This window comes from Peromyscus eremicus, chromosome 8b (genome assembly GCF_949786415.1).
Source record: "Peromyscus eremicus chromosome 8b, PerEre_H2_v1, whole genome shotgun sequence".
NCBI classification, from domain to species: Eukaryota; Metazoa; Chordata; class Mammalia; order Rodentia; family Cricetidae; genus Peromyscus; species Peromyscus eremicus.
Window position 1 is genome coordinate 51,313,673 of NC_081424.1, and position 24,478 is coordinate 51,338,150.

Below are 24,478 nucleotides of genomic sequence, written 5' to 3' on the forward strand. Positions count from 1 at the left end.
GTGGACAGCAGAACAAGTGTAGCCTAGTTGAGTGAGCTTTAATTTAGTACACGCTCCAGGCTAGGTATGTGGTTAGACCAGGGGACGCTCTGTCTTCAGAGTGCCCTCCATCTGGAAGGATGGCAGAGCTAGGCCTGTGGTTTCAACACAAGATGATGAAGTCACTCGAACTATAGTGTCGTAGCTCCGGGAAGGCAGTAGGGGGAGAGTTGGCTTCCTGTGTATTCTTGGGAGACTTCCTGGAGGAGAGACCATCTGAATTACTCCTTGGAAATGAGGTGTTAGCCAGAAGAGGGACAGAGAAGGGTGCCCTGGGCGGGGTGATGTGTTTTCACACAACCAAGAGAGTTCACATGTGACCAGCACATCCAGTTAGGAGGTTTCCTGGTTTCAAAGCCCTTCGGCATTCCCGTGGCTTGGATGACCCTCTCTCCACGCTGGCCTTCGTCCACAAGCCCACTTTGCTGGTTCCTCTTGGACGGCGTCTCCGTTCCTATCTGATTTCTGGGGACGCAGAAGCAGAGAGGCCTCTGCGTGGTGTGCACACATGCTGCTTCCTTCCTCCTCGTCTCTGGATCACCCTGTATGTGCCATTTCTCATGAAATCCTACTGGCTGCTTCCTTCATGAGTGCCCTGCCCTCCTCACACAGGTTCTGTCTTTCTCCCTGCTCAGCATGCGGCTTTCCAGTTGTCCCTTGTGGCCCCACCTGTCCCTGCTGCAGAACACAGCCCCCTAAAGGACCCCATTGCTCATGTCTTTGGTTATTTTCTGGATGTGATGAGGGAATGGATATCAGGTCCCGTATTAGTCACTTCTCTTGTTGCTGTGACAAAATATCGTGTGGCGCCCTTGGAAGGGTGCCTCTCACCTTCAGGGTGCCTCCCCCTACCTCAGCTGATCTCATCTGAGTAACCCCTCAAAGCAGTGGTCAGGGCTTGTCTCCTGGGTGATTCTGGATGCTGTCAAGTTGGAAATGAGCAGTAGCTATCACAGGCCCCTTTCATGAGTCAGGGGTCTTACTTCCTCACCGTAGGAAACCCAGCTCTTCTCTGAGTCCCCCCTCCCCCCTTCCCTTCTTTACTCCCAGCTAGCAGGTCCCCTCCCTTGCCTTCCTCTCTCCTACTTCCCTGTCTGGTTTAGTATTCTGATTCCTTCTCAAGCCATGGTATATTTGATTTTCTGATCTCTCTACCCAGGGGAGATGGGTAGACTGCATTCATTTGAGGGATGGAGGAGCGGACCCTTCGGTGAGTGGGGTTTCTGATAGCACCCAGCTGGTGAGTGGCTGAGCCAGGAATGAACCTAAATCTGCTCTCCAGTGGCCAGCTGCTGCTCAGTGGCATTTCAGTAAAGCACATGATACTTCACTTGCTGACTAAATGGGGGATGGATGATTTTGAACGAATGAGAGATGAATACTTGGTTCCCTGGCTCCCGTAACTTGGGGTTTCCAGTTTGGTTGGAAGGAAAACTTAATGGCTATGAAATGGGTGACTTTTGTCTCCAGGGAAACAACCAAGCTGGCTGCTGAACCATGGCTTGCTATTCTAGCCGCTTGTCAACTCTGGTAGACCCTTGTCACTGGTTGGGATCTTTAGTGAACGCAGGTTTCAGTGTTTGCAAAGCACAGTGTGGGAATTTTTTAAATTTCTTCCACCAAAAAGGAAAAAGTAAATGATCTTTTAGCCCAAGCCTAGTAATGTACAGTTGGGCCAAATGTTACAACTGAATGACTAGATGAGAGAAAATACTTTCCTTTATCTTTTAGGCCAAGCCTAGTAATGTACAGTGTGTCCAGATGTTACAACTGAATGACTAGATGAGAGAAAATACTTTCCTTTATCTTTTAGGCCAAGCCTAGTAATGTACAGTGTGTCCAGATATTACAATTGAATGACTAGATGAGAGAAAATACTTTCCTTTATCTTTTAGGCCAAGCCTAGTAATGTACAGTGTGTCCAGATGTTACAATTGAATGACTAGATGAGAGAAAATACTTTCCTAACAGGGCTGGTCCAGCAGGGATGTGCCATCTTTCTTCAAATGCATCACATACTCCTTTGCCTCATCATTATTTTTATCCCCAGGCTTTGTCTCCTCCCTTTCTTTTACAGCCGTCCAAAATATCTCTGAGCTCATTCACCGACCATAACTTTTTACCAATAAAGAGGAAACTCATCACTGAATTTATGTCAGTGCTTAGACCTAGGATTTTCCTGTGTGATTTTATCATTAAAAATTTCCCTTTTTATGGGACGGGCGAAGTGGCTTAATGGATCTAGTCTAATGACCTGAGTTTGATCTCTGGAACCCGTGTGAAGGTGGAGGCCGAGGGCCAGCTCCCGAAAGTTGTCTCTGATCTCCACACATGCAGTGTAGAACTCAGGCCCACATACACACACACACTCTCACACACACACTCATGTAATCACACACACACACACACACACACACACACACTCTTACACACATACATACTCATACACATACTCACATACATACACATACATATACACACACTGTCACACAGATTCACACACACACACACACACACACTTACACACATACATACTCATACACACACATACATACACACACACTCACACAGATTCACCCCCCCACACACACACTTACACACATACATACTCATACACACACATACATACACACACTCACACAGATTCACACACACACACACTCTTACACACATACATACTCATACACACATACATACACACATACATACACACACTCACACAGATTCACACACACACTTACAGACATACATACTCATACACACACACACATGCACACACAAAACCCCTTTTATGGTAATGAAAAGCTTCATTAAAATGGTTCCCCTATCTCTTGTATCATCCATGTCGTTGCTGTGTTTTGTCTTGTGTGCTGCTAAAGGGAGCGCTCAGTGTGTAGAGGAGGCTTTTCACCTCCACGTCCAGATAACTTTTTCTTTTTTTTTTTTTTTTTTTTTTTGGTTTTTCGAGACAGGGTTTCTCTGTGTAGCTTTGCGCCTTTTCCTGGAACTCACTTGGTAGCCCAGGCTGGCCTCGAACTCACAGAGATCCGCCTGGCTCTGCCTCCCGAGTGCTGGGATTAAAGGCGTGCGCCACCACCGCCTGGCACCAGATAACTTTTTCAAAAACTTTTTTCTCCTGGACTCAGGAGGACACCAGGTAGCTGAAGAGGACCTTAAACACCCGATCTTGCCTATACCTTCTAAATGGCTGGGCTCACTGGCCTGCACCACAATGCCCAATCTGTGATCCAGCCCCAGGGCTTTGTGTAAGCTACTAAGCAAGCGCTCTGCCGACTGAGCTGCACCCCAGAACTCTCAATGCATTTGTTCCAACTTATAAAAGAACTTAGAGCAGTGGTTCTCAGCCTGGGGGTCGCGACCCCTCTGGGGGTCACCTGAGACCATCGGAAAACAGATATTTACATTACAATTCATAACAGTAGCACAATTGCAGTTACAAAGTGGCAATGAAAATAAGCTTATGATTGGGGGTCACCACAGTGTAAGGAACTGTATTCAAGGGGTGCAGCATTGGGAAGGTTGGGAACCATTGACTTACAGGAAAAGCCTGGATGGGGGCAATGTTCAGTGTTGGAAATCTTTCTAATGACCATTCATCCAGAATGAATGACCAACATGTAAGATATTTTATCTGGGTCTCTGTGAATGCTAAATAAGACAGGCAGCAGGAGATGCCATTGGTACTGAGGAGCTCTGTCACCCTTGATGGAGTCCAGTGCCCAGTGGTCACTGTTTGCTGTATGGAGATGGCACCAGGGTCTGTGGAACGCCAACTTTCTGCCCTGCTCTGAGCCTTGTGTTGGCAAATGACCTGTGTCTGTTGATCTGCGTGCAAATGGAGGTCACATTTTATAGAAACTGGTGGTTGTGATGTACTGCAAAGATCGGAGAGAGATCCCTAAACACATGCCTTTGATGGTGTTTCTTTGCCAACTCGTGACTCCTTGTTTTGAAGAAATACATGGTAACTTGTGTTGTATAAATATCTGTGGCTGCTTTAAGTTTTTCAGATGTACAGGTGGTGTTGATTCCCCCAGACACTGAGCAGCAGTGAGTGCTGAACGTGAAGGGCACTTGCTTGTCATTGCTTTGGAGAAGTTTTGATTAAACAGGTCACTGCCATCGTGCATGCTGTGTCTGTCTGAGTACAGCTCATCCAGGAGAGCAGTGGTTCTCAACCTCCTTAATGCTGCACCCCTTTAATACAGTTCCTCATGCTGTGGTGACCCCCAGCCGTAAAATTACTTTCGTTGCTACTTCATGACTGTAAATTTGCTACTGTTGTGAATCATAATATAATACTGATATGCAGGATATCTGATACATGACCCCCAAAGGAGTCATGACCCGCAGGTTGGGAACCACTACAGTAGAGGCTGTATGTATGTAAATGGAATGGAAATGAAGCAGGAGAGACCCATGTTTCACTTTGCATCCCATGTTGAGACAGCGCAGTTTAGCGTTATTCTGTAACCATCATGCACTTTGGCATGTCACTGTATTGCCTCCCCCCCCCCCCGCCCCCAGCTGCCTTTGATTTTGACTGTCCTGATGAAATTTGTGTGTGTGTGTGTGTGTGTGTGTGTGTGTGTGTGTGTCCCAGTGTGTTTCAGTAGGAGGGTGTGAGGTATGGGGATCAGGGGCGGCAGATTGAAACCACACGACTCCAGCTGCTAGTAACTTTTCCTTGAGGGCTGTGGAAGACACTGCACCTGCAATCTGAGCAGCACAGACTTGTAACTTAGGTCAAAGTCACTTTTCTCCTTGCCGTTTCAGATCCAGCAATGGGAGCAGAATCTGGAAAAATTCCACATGGACCTGTTCCGCATGCGCTGCTACTTGGCGAGCTTACAAGGTGGGGAGTTGCCAAACCCCAAGAGTCTCCTTGCTGCCACCAGCCGCCCGTCCAAGCTGGCTCTGGGCAGACTGGGCGTCCTGTCTGTTTCGTCTTTCCATGCCCTGGTAAGTTCCCAGGGGAGGCTGGGTCAGTGGCTTTCTTAGAGGCTTGACTCTCCCCAGCTGGCTGCTAATGTCCAGCAACTGACAGGTAACTTGACAAGGTTCGCAGAGGCTAGGTACTGGGACCAGCATGGGAGACTGTAGTTACAGTTCCTCAGATTTCTAGGAGCCTAGCTGTTCATCAGAAGTTACTCCATATTCTTATCCGCTGGTCTGTCCCTTGTCATACTCTTGGGAAGGTGGGATCTCTGAGGAGTGGTCCTAGTGGCTGAAGAAGAAACAGATAAATTAAATAAATGTCCCTTAACCTGGGGCTGGGACGATAACTCAGAGAGTAAAGTGAAGGGTTGACCCGAGTTTCATCCCTAGAACCTCTACTTGGAGAGCTTCAGGCCAACAAGAACCTATCTCCAAAAAGTAGGACAAAAAGGAAAAAAGATGGCGGGCTAGGGAGATGGCCCAACAGTTGTAAAACAAGAGGAAAGGAGTTCTGATTTGAGTCCCTGCAAATGCTCGCTGGCCATGGCTTCCCACCTGTAATTCCAGCCTCTGGAAGGAAGGGTCCCTACAGCTGAGCAAGTTGTCTAACCAGACTAGTAATATCAATGAACTCTGAATTTGATTGATATTCCCTGTCTTCACAGAACAAGGTGGAAGCGGAATCGGGGATGATTTCTGATGCAACTTCAGGCCTCCCTCCCCACATGTGCTTGCACACACACATAGGAACATGCATATACACAGGCACACACGCCGCATACACATGAAAAGGAGAAAACTTAAAAGAATAAACAATGGCTGGTACCTCAAGAACGACACTAGTAGTTGACTTTTGGTGTCCACGGGCACCTGCAGACATATGAACACACATACAAACACAATACAGAAATAAAGGTTGCTTGGCCTGTAGGCTGGGAGCCCCATGGGCAGGTGGAGTCTGAAATTGCTTCTGACTTCTGCATTGAACTGGCTCAGCATGAGGGGCTCACAGTGGTTTTGCTGATGCTGCTGCCCACTGCAGAGCCATCTGAATGTTGGAATTTGGCTTGTGCTGTCTAGATAAGAGGCATCTGTGTGGAGGCTGCGTTTCTGTGTATGAACAATGCAGCAGACTCGGTCACCAGCAGGACGCACTTAGAGCAAGGCTGACAGTCTACGCACAAAGACACCTTGACAGGCTTTAAGATATCTTTCCAAATGTGTTTTCCATTAGGTGTGTTCTAGAGATGACTCTGCTCTCAGGAAAAGAACACTCTCCCTTTCCCAGAGAGGAAAAAGCAAGAAAGGCATATTTTCCTCCTTGAAAGGGCTGGACACCTTGGCAAGAAAAGGGAAAGACAAGAGGGCTTCCATAACTCAGGTGAGTTCTCAGCATGGGGAGAACAAGAGGCCAGGTGACGTTCTTGACACCCCCATGTCCAGACTGCTGCAAGCCTTAAGTGTGTGTCTTCTGTTAAAGATGAAGTCAAAGGTGATTCAAAGGAATCTGGGTTCGTCAGGGACATGTGCCCATGTGAAACGCACAAACCGCTTCGTCTGCTTTAGCGTACCCCCAAAGGCAGGCCCGCCCGCGCAGTTCTTAGGAACACAAGGAAGGAGAATTATTAGAAAACTGGTCTGGGGACATGGCCCAATTGGGGGAGTGCTTGCTTAGCGTGCCTAAAGCTCCATGTGTGATCTTCATGACTGCACACCCAGGAACAGTTGCACACAAGTGTAACTCCAGCACTTGGTGAACTGGGCTCGGAGTATTAGGAGTTCAAAGGCATCTTCAGTGAGTTTGAGGTCAGCTTGGGCTGGAAACCCTGTCTCAAAAAAAGAGGCAGTAGTAGAGAGTATGTCTTAGCGTGCATGGACCCCTGCTAGAAGAAAAGGTATGTAGGTGGGAGGGGAAATAATTATTAGGAAAAACAATCTGCACTTTTTGTTGCCTTAATTTACATGAAAACAAATGCAGAAAAGTGATGTTAACCTAAGGAAATGCAGCTAGATTCTATTGATGATTGTCCCAGATCCTGTTGATAGTACTGATCCTGTTGCTAGTCCTAGATTGTACTGATTGATAGTGCTAGATTCTATTGCTAGTCCTAGATTGTATTGATTGATAGTGCTAGATTCTATTGCTAGTCTTAGAGTGTACTGAATGATAGTGCTAGATTCTATTACTAGTCCTAGGTTGTACTGATTGATAATGCTAGATTCTGTTGCTAGTCCTAGGTTGTACTGATTGATAGTGCTAGATTCTGTTGCTAGTCCTAGATTGTACTGATTGATAGTGCCAGATTCTGTTGCTAATCCTAGGTTGCACTGATTAATAGTGCTAGATTCTATTGCTAGTCCTAGATATTATTGATAGTCCTAGATTCTATGATCATGCTAGATTCTTGGCTCCCTCAAGTCCTTTACCCTGACAATGTATTTTGTCAGCCTGCACTACAGAGGGAAACCCTGGTGTTCTGGAAGGCTAAGTCATTTACCTCGTCTATTCACTAGTACTAGAGGGCAGGGTTGGAACTTGGACCTGTCCGTACTGTCCAAAGCCCTAAAATAATGGACAGTTGCTGCTGCATGTTTTCCAGTGGGGAGTGTTTGCTCTTAGTATTATATCAGAGAAGAACAACACCAACTAAAATATGGCCCTACGTTCAGCAAACCGTTTTGAGAGCATGTTGAATGTGCAAATCCGAAGTGTTTCCCCAAACCCATAATGCAGCATGTGTTAACTGATATTTCTCTCCTGGTTGGTAGGTTGTAGGATTATTTGTTCAAGTACTGTTGAAAGAAAAAGTCATAAGATGATCTTACCCTGTATTTTGACAGGGGAATGATTTGCAGTGATTTTCAGTGAGTTGCTGTTGTTCTGAAAATGATTGTGGTTGTTATTTTAAAGAGATAGCCACATTTTGTTGAAGTTTATTTCCTAATTTGTGTCTCTATAACTGTGAGCAACGCTTTTATGAATAACGTGACTAAAAACTTTAAAACAACTTCGATGTTTTAAAATCCTGAAATTGTGAAGGGTGGGATGAGAGGGAATGGATTGGTTGATGGAAAGACAGCAAAATATGTGTAAGTTCTTTTATGGGGCCACTGGTTTCTTAAATACTCACATACAGTAAGAAAGTCACCTCGTTAAGGACTAGTGAGATGGCCTGCTAGGGAGAGGTGCTAGCCATCAAGCCTGGTGATGAGTTCGATTCCCCAGGAACCACATGGTAGACGAGAACTAACTCCACACATTGTCCTCTAACTTTTCTTCATTCCCTATGGCGTGAGCCCACACACGTACACAAACAAATAAATGGAAAGCAAATTAAAGACTTACAATTCTACTTGTATTTATATTTAGTTACAAGAAGTAATTCTTTGCTGGTTATAGGTAGTGGTTAACTATAATCCATTGGCTAATATTGGGCCTATGTTTTCTGAATGGAACCTTCATGATTATGTTCTGTATATAATGGCAAGGTCAATTTTGATGTTAATCAAGATAACCTTATGCAATTAAAGTGATAACATGATAGATAACTGGGTAACTTGCTTATTTTTAGAAGTACCATTTAGTTAATTAAATGAGCCTTACTGTCTGCCTCAGCATATCTGCTAAGTGTTCTCAACAAAAGATTTCTTGATAAATAAAAGCATTTGGTTGAACATTTTTTGTTTTAAAAAAGATATGAAGTTAATACTTACATAGCTGAATAAAGTTGATGTAATAACTATTCCTAGTTGAATATTCTATTTGATGTTAGTATTCTACAAAATTGAGAGGATAAAATTGACAAAAGTAAAAAGTGATTTCTAGGCTTTTTGGCTTCAAACAAACCTCTATTAACATATTGTCTTCCAATATTTATTCTAAGCACATAAAAACAGTTATAAGATTGATTTTGTGGCTTTGCCAACTCTGTTCCACATCTTCTGAAATGCATAATTAGTTAAAAAAGCAATGTCAAGAAAATCCAAGATGACTTGAGTGCTGTGAGACATCACAGAAAAGTAAATATGAAACTATGGGAGGAAAGAGAGCAGATTTCTCTGCAGAGGGAAAGTTTCCTATTTGAGTATTACTACAGACTGTGAAATGAGGATCTCACAAAATGTTATACAACTTCAGTCTTTAAACCCAAAATGCGTGGATGCCAAGGGAACATTGCAGAGCCATTTCATTAGTCTTTTTTTTTTTTTTTTAACCTCCTGTTTGTCAGATGTTTGATTCGAGCAGCGGCCATGGATTTCCTGGAACTCAGCTACCTCAAAACTCCACTAACTCCAGTGAGGTAAACTTGGCTGGACAGGGCAGCCATCTTGTTTTATGTTGACTAAGTGGGGGAATGCTGGTGTAGAGTCTTCACATGGATCTGTTAAAAGACAAGTTTAGAATTAAAATGGTCCCTACTAAGTAAGCTAAGAGGTGTCCCCTGAATGTTAAGTATTTTTGGAGGCTTTTAAACCACCTTAAAAGGAATGCTAAGAGTGGCTGGGCCTGAGTAGTGTCTTTGGTTTATACTGTCAGCAGTACCTGACCCTCCTTTGAATATTAGCGAATCCCAAGTTACCTTTTCCTTCATGACAGTAAAGGCCTTCGCGTAGATGGTACATGCTTCTCTGGGCATCCTCAGTGGAGGTGAGCAGTGCCCCTCTCTTGTCTCCAGAGGTATTCTGAGTGTGATCGATCAGGAGTGGGGTGTACTGCTTGGATATGCTGATAGTTGCTCAGTGCTTCTTCCAAACTCACTTCCTTCTTTGAAAACTGTAGTTCATGTTCGTCCGTTTCTCTAACTTCTCCTCCATAAGATTGTCTTATCTGCAGTTTTATTTCTAACGAACATCTGAGCTCATCAAAGTTAAAAGGCTGACAGTGGAGCTGCACAGAGGTCTCAGAGGTTAAGAATGCTCACTGTTCTTTAAGAGGACCCAAGTTCATTTTCTGGTACCCGGATGGTGGCTAACAACCACCTGTAACTCTAGTTCCAGGGGGATTTGATGTTCTCTCTGGCTTCTGTGGACACTAAGCACATGCATCATACACAGACACACGTGCAGGCCAAACACCCAGATACATAAAATAATAAAATAATTTTAAAAACCCTGATAATGGGGCTGGAGAGATGGTTCAGCCCTTAAGAACGTTTGCTGCTCTTAGAGTGGACCTGAGTTTGGGTCCCAGCACCCTCCCGTCAGCTCACAACTGCCTCCAGGAACCCTGATGCTCTCTTCTGGCCTCCATAGGCTCCCACATGCACATACACACACAAACACAAATAAAAAATAATTAAAATTAAAAAGCCCGATAATGATCAGCAGGGACAAACTTACTGTGTCTTTGCAAAAAACTATCCAACGCATTGATGAGAAAAATTTTGATGAATTAGACATTTAGTTTGAAAAAACAAAACAAAACCCTGCGTTATAGTAGAATGTTAGACCCTGTGACAGTTGCTTTGGGAGGGAGGGAGGTACTTACTCTCTGACGATATAAAATATTCAGTATAGACAGCTCCATGTTCTGCCTCCTCGTGAAGCCAGGTACAGTTTCCTTAGTATGTCACTGTTGTTGCTAAAACTGCTCCTGGGTGGTGGCTCGGCCTCAGGCGCCCTGCCTCCTGGAGGATGGGTGTGAATGGACTGGAAAATCCTCTACCTGGAATCATGATTCCTCTCACCTGCAACCTCCCTGGGCCATGGCTGCCAAGAGCAGGCTGTGGGGATGAGGTGGCTTGGACCAGGACTTTCCTGCCTCGTATTCTCCTTTTGCTCAAGTTCACAAACCATGAGCAGGCAATGGAACCGCATCCAAACCTTCTTTTCTATAAAGGATGCTATCAAAGTGACAGATGTTTCATAATGGATACTGTCCATTTCCTGCCCTGTGGTTTCTGTGTCCTTGCAGAGCTCATTCAAAATCCCCGTCAGACCATACTGTCACTGGGGAACTTGACTTAATCATGTAGTGGATGTGTCGCCGAGATTTCAGTTCTTACTGTGTCCAACCTTGTCTTATCAAGCTACGTGTGTGTGTGTGTGTGTGTGTGAGAGAGAGAGAGAGAGAGAGAGAGAGAGAGAGAGAGAGAGAGAGAGAGAGAGAGAGAATATGAATGTGTATGTGAACTTTTCATAGGTCTGTGGTCTGTGTAGTGTTAAGTGTTCCTGTGTATTCTAAGCCCATAGCTCATACCAACATTATGATACTCGTTTAATGTTTGTTAATTAATCATTTGTATCAGCTGTAATCCTTTAATGGTTGAGAACTGTGGGATCTGTGATAAAACCCCTGTGTTTTAAGATTGTATCTCTTTAAACATTACATAACAATACAAAGTTTTTATTTCACAAGTTTTAGAAGTGAGATCATCAAAGCATTATCAAGATTCATTGCAGACTTGAGAGGAAATTTTGCTAAAATAGTCATTGGTGGTGGTTTTGTGCTTATTTAAATTGGGTTCCAGTTTGCACATATTCCAGTCAAGTTCCCAACTCCCACCCAAGCTAACAAAGGCCTGAGCCATCTCTCCAGCCCCGTTTGATCCATTTAAGGATGAAGCCCTGCGTAGGGACCCAGGAGACCTTGCATGTGTGTCTTGGCTGCTTTCATGGTACATCTTTCTGCTCTGTGCTACAGAACACAGGTAGCTAGATTCAAATTGAACTGTAGCTTGAACTAAGAGATCTTTTTTTTTTAAATTTTATTTTATTTATTATATATACAGTGTTCTGCCTGCATGTATGCTTGCATGCCAGAAGAGGGCATCAGGTCTCATTATAGATGGTTATGAGCCACTGTGTGGTTGCTGGGAATTGAACTCAGGACCTTTGGAAGAGCAGCCAGTGCTCTTAATCTCTGAGCCATCTCTCCAGCCCCGAGATACTTTTTTTTTTTTTAAATACCTTTTTGGCTTAAAATCCTGCCTGTTCAAATAATTACAATTATTATTCAGTAGTTGTCTTGTGCTAATCACAGAGAATATTTGTAGCACACAAACCGTCTGCTTTTATACAGTAAGTACATTATACACATTGGCATCACACAGAAAGGCCGTTGTGAGGGAGGAGCCGCAGTCCTTTTAAAATATCCCACCATAATTGGTACATCCTGTAAGGGTCTAGCAGTGAGTCACCCTAATTGGGAGTCTGTTAGCGCTGGAGGAAAGCCAGCATTCTTGGAGCGTTTTTTAAAGGACACCTTGGCTAGCCCCAAATGAGAGCTTTTCAGAGCCTTCTTGATGAGTAATGATGAGTTTCAGACAGTGTTTGCCAGGGAGATGTTTGTTATGGAGATGTGTCAACAAATCTCCCACTGAGTTAGGGTGGCAGCTGCCCCAGAAAGCCACAGCAGCCATGGCAGCCCCTGGCCTTGGCCTCTGCTCCTGGAAAACTGTCTGGGGGGTGTCCTGACTTTCTGTGGCAGCGAGTGAATGAAGCATTGTTACGTTAGGTATTAGCTGCAGACGGGACGGCGGGGGGGCACCCTGGTGGTAGTTTCTGGAATGGAAAATGTGAATGAAACAACCAACTGTTTACCACAGCACAGTCTGTTTAAGTAGAATACTGCTCTGGAAGCTTCCACAGCACACGCACATGTGCATATAGAACATATCCGTGTCGGTCTCTTTCCATACACGTGGCCGGCCAGTCAGGTCTTTGTCTTCCCTTTCTAAGCGCTGCTGTCTGGCCATCTGCCCTAGAAGGAAGTAAACGGTGCATCCTCCATGATACGGAGTTGTCAAGAAAAGCCAGAGCAGATCATTTCTTTTGTTCTGTCCCTTCGTCTCCCTTGCTAATAAATAGACTCTCCTTTTATCAGGGACTGGGGTGGTGCGGGCCCGCTCGTGACAGACAGACACTGTGATTTTGCTACTCATGTCCCTTGAGTGATCCAGGCAGTAATTACAAGCCATTCGATCCAAAGGCAGCTGCTGTGAGAATGCACAGGGTTACCATTCTCTCTCTGTGTGACACACTGAGCATAAGTAATTTGACATGTGGCTTCAGGGCCATTAGATGATAATGATGATGATAATAATAATAATAATAATAATAATAATAATAATAATATCACTTCTGTAGAAAGTGCTCTCCCAGGAGAGCTAGCTCGATTTGCAAATGCTAAGGTAGCATGTTGTGGATGGGGCCTCGAGTTCACTGATGCTCCCAGTTTCTAGATGTTCAGCAGGAATTGGACTGTGAGGGGATAACATGACACTCCACTCCAGGTTCCTCTAGGTTTTGGAACAAGGAATAATTCTCATTCAGTTCTGGACAGTGGTTACCCTCTGAACTGTGGGGATTGTGTGGGTATGGTGCTCGGGGCACCATCAGAGCTGACTGTGGAAAGTGTGCAGAGCGTCTCATGTTATTCCTCATGGGGTGTCCTCATGAAGCTGGTGCTTGTGGTGGTCACTTTTAAGGTGAGGGAGGTATTGAGGCGGTAGGTTACCAGGCTGCCTAAGGTTAGCAAGACAGAAATCTGGTCCTGTCCAGTTTTGCTTCTTTCCTTTGTGTTCTCCAGGGACTGAGAACTTTGAACAGGGCTTTGGAAATGATCTTTTGGCTGCAGGAGGCAGGTCAGAGCAGGAGAGAGCAAGTAGGCTACGCTATCCTCTTGCCGCAGCTGGCCAACTATGGCGCTCTGTGTGAGTGCTTTAAAAAGCACCTCTGGAAGGAATGTCCAGATGTCTCATTTGTGTGTGTGTTCAGTTTCAGGGGTTTCTGTCTCTTTTTATAAAAAGGAGGTAGGAGATTGTTTTATCTGGCTCACTGAAACCGAAGCATGTATGTTTTCAGCTTGGATGACACTGGCCCTTCCTGAGGAAATCAGCACAAGCTTTCTCTCCAAAAGGGCAAAGCTTAAAATAACTTAGAAGATCTGATTTCACCAAGTAGACCTTCTTTTTTCCTGGTTCTAATTCATCCATTCCATATTCTTTGATTCCATTGAAAAGCCAGGTTTCTCCTTTCCCATATTTAATGCCTGTGTTTGTGTGTGTGTGTGTGTGCGCGCGCGCGCGCGCGCACAGCAAGAAGCACATCTAATTTGTCATTGTGGGAGGTCTCTTGAGAGGCTCTAGGTCACTGATGGCCTGCATTTGATAGGCACCTTCTGTGAACAGTGTGGGCATAGGACAAGGCTCCTCCATGCAGGTGCAAGTTCAAAGCTGTACTTCATTGAACACAATGACGTTGTTTCTATTGTCCCTTCTCCCGTCCCTCCATTTATTTTCACACATTTCTCTTGTTCAAGACTTGCCTTCTTTTAAGAAGGTGGTAACTTGTCTCCCTGAAAGTTGGGACTGTTCAGAACCTGACACTGGAAAGGTAAATTTGAATCAGATGCCAGTGGAGAGCCTTGACCTTCCACATCGGTTGGGCGTGAGTCTCTAGTGGCATCCATCTCTTCATCACCCAGGTACTGGGTGTATTCTGGATGTGAGACACCGTGTTAAGCAGTAGAAGAGTCTGTGAATGAGGAAACGAAGACCATACTCTCATTCATCTTGCCACTCCAAGTGGGTGAACCCAAAGCTAAACCTCCTGTGAGCTGAGTTTTGCTATGTCAAGAATGTTCCCCTGACTAGTGATTCCAGTGACTAGAGCCAGGGGGCACAGAAGGAGAGAGGAAAGCAATTGAAATGAGCAGAAATGTAGAGGCAGGGGAGTGCCTTGCTTTTTATGGAACGGCCCCCTTGAGACAGTTTGATGAACTAAGGCACAGTTTGTGTAGTAGAATTAGGAAATGAATCTGGACCATGAAGTCATGTCCATTGTGGGGAGAAGTTAATTGTCGGGCTTCCGTGTCCTTTGTGCTATGGTGGGGAGACCTGACTCATCCAGGCTTTGGGGGGTCAGAGCCCTTCTGCACTACAGGTACTAGTTGTATAGGCTTAAGAAAGTTTTTTCGAACCTCTGCACCCATTTTTCTCACCTGGAAAGTAGCGAGTCATGTGAGTGCCCACCTGAGAGGGCTGTTGTGAGTGAACTGGCAGGGTTTTATTTTATGTGACGGAATCTCCCTATGATGGACAGCCAGGGATGAGAAAGAGCAGGAAGCCATGGTGTGGCATGGATTTGAGTTTCCCCAAGTCTCTGCCCACCCGTCCATTCTGTTCTCTTCTTGAAGGACAGCAAGAAGTTACTCTGTAGTGGCCTTCCCTTTGAGTTTCTTACTCCACAGCGACCTCTGCTGGGATCTCTGGTTTATTTTTCAATGTGCACTGTTTAGGAGTAGAGCCTGTACCATTAGGGCAGTCCCTGCTCTTACCAGGCAGGCCCCCGGGGTGGAAACCCTCCCAAGTGATGGAAGTGTCTGGGAGAATGAGCCAGAGAGAGCCCTTACCCATGTGACAGGCCCCCTCAGCAGAGAGTATCCCTGTGCCCACCTGGTACCCTCGGCTCAAGGCATCTGTTTCTGTCTCTTTTCTTTTCCCCCTTGGCATGTGGGGGGACTTCAGTTCTGGCTGTGGTCGTCTTTCTAGGAAAATGTGCTGATGTTGATAGATCTATGACAGATCCAGTTATATCATGTCAGAATTGAGCATCACATTTCCAAACAGACAATACAGAAAGATGGGTTCTTCCCCTTTTCTGCCCAGGGCTGTTCTTTGGAATGTCTTTATTATATCGAGTTTTGCTTTGCACAGTTTACTTTGTGTTTAAAGAAATGCATGGAATCAACAGTAAAATGATCCATCCATGTGATTGCTGTGAGGTTTGAATTAGATGTAGCAATGTGAGAACACTGAATTTATATGTACCTGCTTTCCAGCCTACAAGACATCTTCATGTATGTGGGCTCCTTTGCTCCTAAGAGCTTGTCTTGTTATTTTTAAATATCAACAATGAGAATAATGCTTCCTTTTGCAAAACGGTAAACTGAGGCTTAGTAAATTGAACTTTGTTTGTTTTGAGACAGGGTCTCACTAAGTAGCCCTGCTCAGCCTGGAATTCACTTTATAGATGAGGCTCAGACTGAGATCTTGTCTCAAACTTGGGGATCTTCCAGTCTCTGCTGGGATTAAAGGCACATACCAGCATATTCATCTAAATTAACCATTTTTCCCCCAGGCCACTGTTGTCTGGTTAAGTAGCATTGGGGTTTGGTTCACTATAGTATCCCTTCAAGGATCTAGCTGGAGGATATACTTGAGTTACTGAGCACATATTCGTCATGCTTGTCATCAATCTGAGCAGTGTGGGTTAGCATGAAGTGATTGGCAGCAGTGATGACCTTCAGGACAGTGTTTCGGGAAAAGCTCCTGAAGGTGGTACATGTGCAGATGATTTCCTGACAGAGCAGCCATGTCCGATGTAGCAGGAAGACAGAAGATGTCCTCTTTATTAGAAGTTAGATTTTAAAAGTTGAAACCGGAGAAAGGAGGGTCACACTTAGAGTTGAGTTTAGACCTGGGCTAGGGCGCAGACGGACAGATGACAATCACTGTGGATGAGAACCTTTGGAAGCCAGAAAAGGATTGAGGATTAGATTGTATATCCCAGTACCTCTTCTCCACCAAGACTCTAAGGCAGTGAGAGTACGCTGTTCTGAGTTGCCCCAGGGGCAGAGTGGAAGGAGTCGCCCTCCTGAGCTTTGGCTCCGGCTCCGGCTCCGGCTCCGTCCGTGTAGAGAGAGTGAGGAGCCAAAGGCTGTCAGATTGGTGCCAGCCAAAGGCTGCCGCAGAGGGGTGTGAGAGGCCAGTATGAGGGGCATGAGCAAAGCTTCTGGTAACAACTACTTACATTAGGGGAACATTTTCCCCCTTGTGGTTTCTATTTTTGCTTTTCCGACTCATCTACGTTTTCTCACCTAACACAGGTCCATGATCTGCATCTGTATGGCTCCACAGTAGACAGCGCTCTCCGAGACAACGCATGGGAAATGCAGACATACGTTCACTTCCAGGATAATGAGGGAGTTACTGTGCTCATCAAGCCCGAGCACAGAGTGGAAGATGTGCTGACATTGGCATGCAAGGTGATGGATTTTGCTCTAGAAATAAATACTTCTGAATAGAGAAGGTTAATTAATGCACTCCTCTGACTTCTGGTTTTGTGGGGTGTTTAAGACCCATTTTTCTACATACTCACATTTTCTAGTTAGTTAACTCTCCACCACTCAGAAAAATGAGCCCTTAGGTCGTGACCCTATGCTTTCATGAAGACCCTGAAGTATTCCACATACATTTTAAATCTGTACCTAGAGTCATTGTGACATCAGTTGCTGTTCACGTTGCTTAGAGAAGTGGCCTGTGTGCCATTACGTACGTGACTCACTACCATTCACAGTTGCTTCATGGGCACTTGTATGAGTTGGTGGTTATTCATTCTTCCAACTGGACTTTTATTCCCAGTGTGAAGAGGCAGGCCTGATACCTTTAGACCACCAGGTGGCAGAGTAGAGCTGAAAGACTGGGAAAGTGGCGAAGAGGCATGTAGAGTTTGCTGACGCTCATGGTGGGCATGAAGAGTATTTTAATTCTCTTTTGTACTTGGCATGGGAGCTTTAGTGTCTTGTACACTTGTGTGTGTAGTTATATCTTTATGAACTTAACTGCCCCTTCCCCCCAAGTGTGTAAGCCCTTTCTTGAGGAAAGCCTGGATAGGTGATAAAAAACTGCCACAGTAACAAATTTTCTGAGTGTTAAAAGGTGTCGGAGGCAGGAGGTCAGCTAATCCTCTTTGGAGTACAAGCCAGAGATAAATGCTTTGCTGTTGTAAGTGTGGGGAAGAAAGAAAGGATGCAAGTGAGGGAAGGAGGAGGGGGTGCATGCATGTGTGTTAGAGAGAGAGAGAGAGAGAGAGAGAGAGAGAGAGAGAGAGAGAGAGAGAGGGAGGGAGAGGGAGGGAGGAGAATATATTTGAACTTATACATTTTCCTTTTGAAAACACTTTGAAGTATCCAATTCTGAAGTCTGTAGAACCTAAACACATCTTGTAAATCTCTCTACTTTCACGAGAAACAACTTACAGTTAGCGACCAGCATGGGGAAGAGTTAGCCATCCGAAGGGAGATGGGTGGTGTGATGAAGTGTAGTTCCTTGACTTCCTAACAGTGAACCTTACACTTAGTGATGGCAGTATTAGAGGAAAATTTAACAATGGATTTTGACTCTTCTTTTTCTCGTTTGCACATCTAAAATGTCAGTTTTTCTGTAGTTCCAGACTGAGCAAATTATATGCAGTCGCTTTTTGAGGCTTTGACCGTGGTCTGTCGTGAGCCTCCTGAGCACTGGTGATTTTAGGACAGAGCAATTAGACTCTGAGTAACCAATCCTTTGCTTTGCAGATGAGAGAGTTGGAGCCCACTCACTACGGTCTTCAGCTTCGAAAAGTGGTGGATGAAAGTGTCGAGTGGCATGTGCCTGCACTGTATGAATACATGCAAGAGCAGGCAAGTGGGCGGTGGAGGCCGAGAGGGACTGTCCCACCTCATGCATGCCGGATCTCACAGCCCAGGCTGGCCGTAAACTCCTTGTGTAGCTGAGGATGATCTTGAGATTTTGATCCTCCTGCCTCCACATCCTGAAGGCTTGGCATACAGATGTGTGCTACCACACCCAGTGTGTGTGATGCTTGGGGTCACACCCAACCAAGGCTTTGTGCATGCTGAGTGAGCATTCCACCAACACGGCTCTTTCTTTCTCTGGGTCTCTGCATGCTCTTAATTTTGAAGGCTGGAATTTGGGGGGCAAACTGTTCACATTTGGTGTTTAATCTGTAAACATCCCTCATGTAAGCAAGTGTTGTAATTTCCCTGTGAAAAATGTGTCAACGTGCTTTCTCGAGGTTGCATAGCCTTTGATTCTGTTGGTTTCGCTTTTCTCAGGTTTATGATGAAATTGAAATTTTTCCACTCAATGTGTACGATGTGCAGCTAACCAAGACTGGGAACATGACTGACTTTGGTGAGTGTCAGGAGCCCTCTCCTGACCCCAGAAGTTCATCCTGCCTTTCGCCTCTTTCTCTCTCTCTTTTTCCATTATCATTTATTTATTTTAGTAGGATGGGCTGGTCCATATCAATATTGGGGGAGATGCAAGACAATTCAGGAAATAATACATAAGTTGCCAGGGAATGTGACATGCTTGTGGTAGTGCTAACACAATGAATTAACTGTGCTTGGTGCTACTCCGAGGTTCACCCAGAAGCCAGACAGGCTTCTTTGATCCATTTGTTGATTTTGTGCATGTCTGCCACATACATGCAGTTCATGAAGATGCTAGAAGAGGGTGTCTGATCCCTTGGGTTTGGAATTACAAACAGTTGTGATCCTGCCCAACTTGCATGCCGGGAGCAGAATGTGGGTCCTCTGGAAGAGCAACAAGTGGTCTTAACCACTGAGCCATCTCTCCAGCCCTATGAGGCTTCTTTTCCGATCTAGAATCTTATCCCCCTGGAATGCTGTTTGTTCCCAATCCCCTCTCCCAGGATCGAAATGTTACTGGCCCTTCAAGAACGCTTGCATGATCTAAGTGGTATAAGCCTGATCTGTTTGCTTTATCTCCCTCTGGCCTGAGTTTAACAATTAAGGGTCAGTGTCTGTGTTTAACTCCTGTTTTCCTTAGTCTTTATCAAAACCCAGCTCTAAGGTCTCTGTAGACTTTGCTGATGTCTCCAAGAGCACCTCTGCCTTTTATTGCCTGTACCACGAGAAGTCGGTAATTAGTTAAAGGCTGATGGCTACCTCCACAGAAAAGCTGTTTTTGTCATGTTAAAAATATTGTCACACATAGATACTTGCTTTAAAATAATTCAAGTAGCTAATATGTTAAAATTCCCTCCTTTTGGACTCTGTCCTTAGTTATATGATCAGCTGTGTTGGTTCGTTTTGAGACAGTCTCACTTTGTAGCCCACACTGGCCTGGGATCCCAGGATATCCTCAAAACCCATAGTGATCCTCCTGCCTTAGCCTCCCCAATGCTGAGAACTGAGAACATCTATGTCCACTGTAGGCTTGTATTGCTTGATTGTAAGTTGACAAAGAGGGTTTTCAAACAAAACCAACTTCCTCTTGGCATTTTCTTCCCGTGGCCACAAAGTCTTCCTGTCTGAGTGAATGAGTGTGGTCACAGATTCTGCTTGAGGCTTAGAGAAGACATAGGGGACAGAGGACACTTTCCCTGTCCTCCAGGAGCTCATAGGAACTGGGGAACCCGAATGTGGAAGTATAGTCTCCACCATGGCAGTGATGGTGGGTGCAAAACCTAGTACATGCATTCCAAACAGGACATGTACTGGGTTTTGCATGTTACATCTATGTAAATAAAGCACTGGATCCATCCTTCTCTTTCTGTGTGTATGTGCATATCAGTGTGTGTGTGTGTGTGTGTGTGTGTGTGTGTGTGTGTGTGTGTGAGAGAGAGAGAGAGAGAGAGAGAGAGAGAGAGAGAGAGAGAGAGAGAGAGAGAGAGAGAGGGAGAGGGGATCTGGGTGTGTACATGGTACATGCCAGGGCACATGTGGAGAACAATGGACAACCTTGGGTTATATCCTTGGGTTATATTATATACTTTTTTGGGACAGGAGTTCTTCATTGTTTGTCCATTGCGTGGGTCAGGCTAGCTGGCCTGCAAGCTTCCAGGCATCTTCAGTCTCAGCCTCCTGGGGGAATGCTGGGATACTGGTGCTCATGCTGTGCATCTGGCTTTTTACATGAATTCTGGGGATTCGAACTCGGATCCTTATGCTTGTGCAGCACACACTGTGCTGTGTCCACCTAAGCCATTGCCCAACCCAGTCTTGAAACCTTCTTGAAACACCTCACTGCATTTCAGTAAGAGTATCTTTTGGTCTTAACTTTAAAAAAAAAAAAGGCACTATTTTAACTGTGGTGAGGTAGAAGTCACATGAAGTAGATTATCTGCACCCTTTATCCGTGGCAGCAAAGTGCATGGGTGTCCACAAGTCACCCTCTCGGTCACCATCACTCTCTGGATCTCTCATTTGGCAGATCTGAAGTTTCTATCGGTAGGATGCTAGCTTTCTGCTCCCCTTCCTCAGCTCTTAAAAGGCACACATTATATCCCCTTTGTCCTTATGATTTGGGAACCTTTTGAGACTGCCTTTTTGTGCCCCGCTTATTTCACTTAGCATTAATGTCTTCAGGGTTCATCCCATTATAGGATACACCAGAATTTCCCTTTTAAGGCTGGGTCGTGTTCTGGCGCCTGTCTCCACCACATTGTGTTTGTCCTCAATCTCCCCATTTGTCAGCCAGGCTGTTCCTAGGCGCTGGCTGCTCTGAATGTGCCGCCGCCGCCACCCTGTGCAGTTGTAACTGTTGATGAAGGTTACACACTGCCGTGTCTAAACCCTCCAGGCTGGTGGCTTCCTCTTTCCCCCTCCGCTTGCTACATAATAGCACTTTCAACATCATTCTAACTCTGACTGCTCAGCATACAGCATTGACAAGAATGGGTGGGTGTTCCCGGATTCACCCCTGGGTGGCCTGGGGAGACAAAGGGAGGTGAACTCACACTGGCTCTTTTTTTTCCCTCCCCCCAGGGTTTGCAGTCACAGCTCAGGTGGACGGGCACCAGCATCTCAGCCGGATATTTATAAGTGATGTTCTCCCAGACAGTCTGGCATATGGAGGAGGTCTGTGCGGTGCTGTGTGTGTGTGCGCGCGCACTCTGAGTTTCCAACCGTGAGGGGCATCTGCCTCCTGAGGCTGTGTGGCAGTTTTGTCAGATGATGATTTCTCCTGGGGTTGTTGAGGAAGAATTTACTTGAAAATGCACATGTGTATACATAAAGCTGTGTGTGTGTGTGTGTGTGTGTGTGTGTGTGTGTGTGAAGAGAGTATTCAAACAGACGTGTATGTGGGAGTTCTTGAGAAAGAATTTACTTGCAAATACATATATGGATATATAAAATATGGTGTGTGTAAAAAGAGATTTCATACAGATGTGTGTGTATATAAGAGTATTCAGCCGGGCAGTGGTGGCGCACGCCTTTAATCCCAGCACTCGGGAGGCAGAGCCGGGCGGATCTCTGTGAGTTCGAGGCCAGCCTGGGCTACCAAGTGAGTTCCAGGAAAGGAGCAAAGCTACACAGAGAAACCCTGTCTCAAAAAACCAAAAAAAAAAAAAAAAAAAAGAGTATTCATACAGATGTGTGTGTAAAAAGATTTCATACAGATGTATATGTATAAAGGAAGTATTCATACGGACGTGTGTGTGTGTGTGTGTGTGTGTGTAAAAGATTTCATGCAGATGTATGTGTATATAAGAGAGTATTCATACAGATGTGTGTGTAAAAAGATTTCATACAGATGTGTATGTGTCTATATAAAGGAGTATTCATACAGATGTGTATGTGTAAAAACATTTTATACAGATGTGTTTGTGTGTATATAAAGGGAGTATTCATACAGATGTGTGTGTGTATGTATAAAGAGAGTATTCATACCAGATGTCCAGATAGAGGGAGAGGATGTGTGAGACAGAGAGAGACCCAGAGAAAACATTTGATAAGCATTTCTCCAGCTTGTGTTCAAAACAATCTGCCTAAGGCCAGCTCGGAACTGGGCTTTAGCTGAAGCTGCTGGTCAGTGGTTGGCATTTGCAGCTCAATTTCATCTGGGAATGCATCTCTGTAACCTCCCTCTCCCTCTTTCTTCCTGTTCCCCACTTCTTGGTTCTCAGGGCTGAGAAAGGGTAACGAAATCACAACCTTAAACGGGGAAGCTGTGTCTGACCTTGACATCAAGCAGATGGAGGCCCTGTTTTCTGAGAAGAGTGTCGGACTTACACTGATCGCCTGGCCTGTGGACACAAGAAGAACCCTGTGCACTTCCTGGTCAGACAGTGACCTGTCCTCCAGGGACCGGAGAGGTCTGCCACCCTCTCCCAACCAGTCCCAGCTGCTGGAGGAATTCCTGGATAACTTTAAAAAAACATCCACTAACGGTAAGGCTGCGTTCCGTCTCTGGCTTGAGTTGCTGGTGCTTTGGCCCGTATATTCTTAGGCCAAAGCCTCATTGCAAGTCCAGATTGTTTAAACTACTACTCAATCCTTCTTCACTCACTAGGACAAGAACACAGGAGCAAACTGGGATACATTTATCAAGAGTCCATGCGTTTTAGCAATTAGAATGCCTTCAGAAAAATTGAAAATAACTACTTGTTTTTCCTTGCACAAAATTATCTTTAAAACCACAGGCTCTTTCAAAACCATTCACATATTCAGTATTGACTTTGTAATGATTGCAGCCATGAGCTTGCATATACCCCAGTACCAGAAGATTGTTTTTAGTCGGTGGAATCTGAGGTGAATCCACTTTGCAGTGTTCTGTTTGGGTCCTGGAACATGGTACAATTTTGTTGTTGTTGTTGTTTTGCTATGAGGAGGACTGGTCTCTCCGAAACAGCAAACCTTGAATGTAGCTCTCGGACTGACTTCAGAACTTTGTGAAGGTCAGGTAACTGAAGAGTGTCTGTCAGTATAGTTTCCTCCAAGTGAGACACGTGTATGAGGAATCGAGGAAGGTGGGTTTTCCGAGCTTGCTGTTTCCACCTCTCTCGACTGTTCTGTTCGAATCAGAGGCCCTAGCCGAGTAACTGTCACTTCCCTCTGTCATCCTGGAGAGTCCAGGTGAAGTTCAGGTGAGGAGCGTAGGGGTGGATCTTGATCCTGGGGACACCAGAGCTATTTTTTCACCCTGTCTTGCATTGTTAACGGATTTGCAATGGAGATCTCCACATGCTGACCAAGAATGAATGCAAAGTGTAAAAGAGAGGCCAGTAGGATGAATTTAATGTTAGAGCAGGCTTAAGAGGTCATCTTTGGAATTAAACAGCAGATTGTAAGATTGGTGATTCCACAAGGTATCTGGTGCTTTTCTCTTCCTCTCCTGGGATGTTCTCTCTATTTAAAATATCATGAGGTTGACTGTTGGCATAGAAAAGTGGGTGTCATGAGACAGAAATTATGATGGAGCTAATTGATGAGTGGTGATATTGGGACCACCATTCAGCCTACTCTAGGTTGCTGTTCTGAGCCTGAGTGGCCCGTGTTAACGTCCAGTGTCGGACTGACTGTTCTTCAGGGTCATTCCCTACTTGATCTTCCACTGTGCTTTGTCACAATCAGAAAAGACTGCATCCTGTACTGTCTCTCCTCTTCTGGGAATGAGCCTCTCCAGAAATAGCAAAAGGTGCGTGCAGACTGCCTTTTTTTAAAAATAGGAAGAATCCAACAGGTGAGTTAAGCTTGTCCACCACTCTTTGTAGTCCTGGATTCTTGTTGCCTCCTGGAAGGCATCCTGTGTCTCTGTGCACAGAAACTCTGCAAAGTGAGGGCTTGGCAAGCTTGTGGGCAGTCATTTCTTCCTCCCTCCCTCCCTCCCTCCCTCCCTCCCTCCCTCCCTCCCTCCCTCCCTCCCTTCTTTCTTTCTTTTTTTTTTTCTAGTGCTCACTTTCCTTGGGCAGTGCAGACATCTGTTGGCACCTTCCCTGCACGGGG

The 24,478-nt window shown here is 45.2% G+C and overlaps 1 protein-coding gene across 1 annotated transcript in view; it reads left to right on the forward strand.

Moving 5' to 3' along the window:
- Tiam2 (TIAM Rac1 associated GEF 2) overlaps window positions 1-24,478 on the forward strand; it is a 140,387-nt gene that overhangs the window by 48,704 nt on the left and 67,205 nt on the right. Inside the window, exons 7-14 of the mRNA XM_059272808.1 lie at window positions 4,837-5,022; window positions 6,233-6,379; window positions 9,228-9,299; window positions 16,829-16,987; window positions 18,299-18,403; window positions 18,839-18,917; window positions 21,518-21,610; window positions 22,660-22,923. Coding sequence (XP_059128791.1) covers window positions 4,837-5,022; window positions 6,233-6,379; window positions 9,228-9,299; window positions 16,829-16,987; window positions 18,299-18,403; window positions 18,839-18,917; window positions 21,518-21,610; window positions 22,660-22,923 — 1,105 coding nt within the window. The remainder of the gene's footprint in view (window positions 1-4,836; window positions 5,023-6,232; window positions 6,380-9,227; window positions 9,300-16,828; window positions 16,988-18,298; window positions 18,404-18,838; window positions 18,918-21,517; window positions 21,611-22,659; window positions 22,924-24,478) is intronic.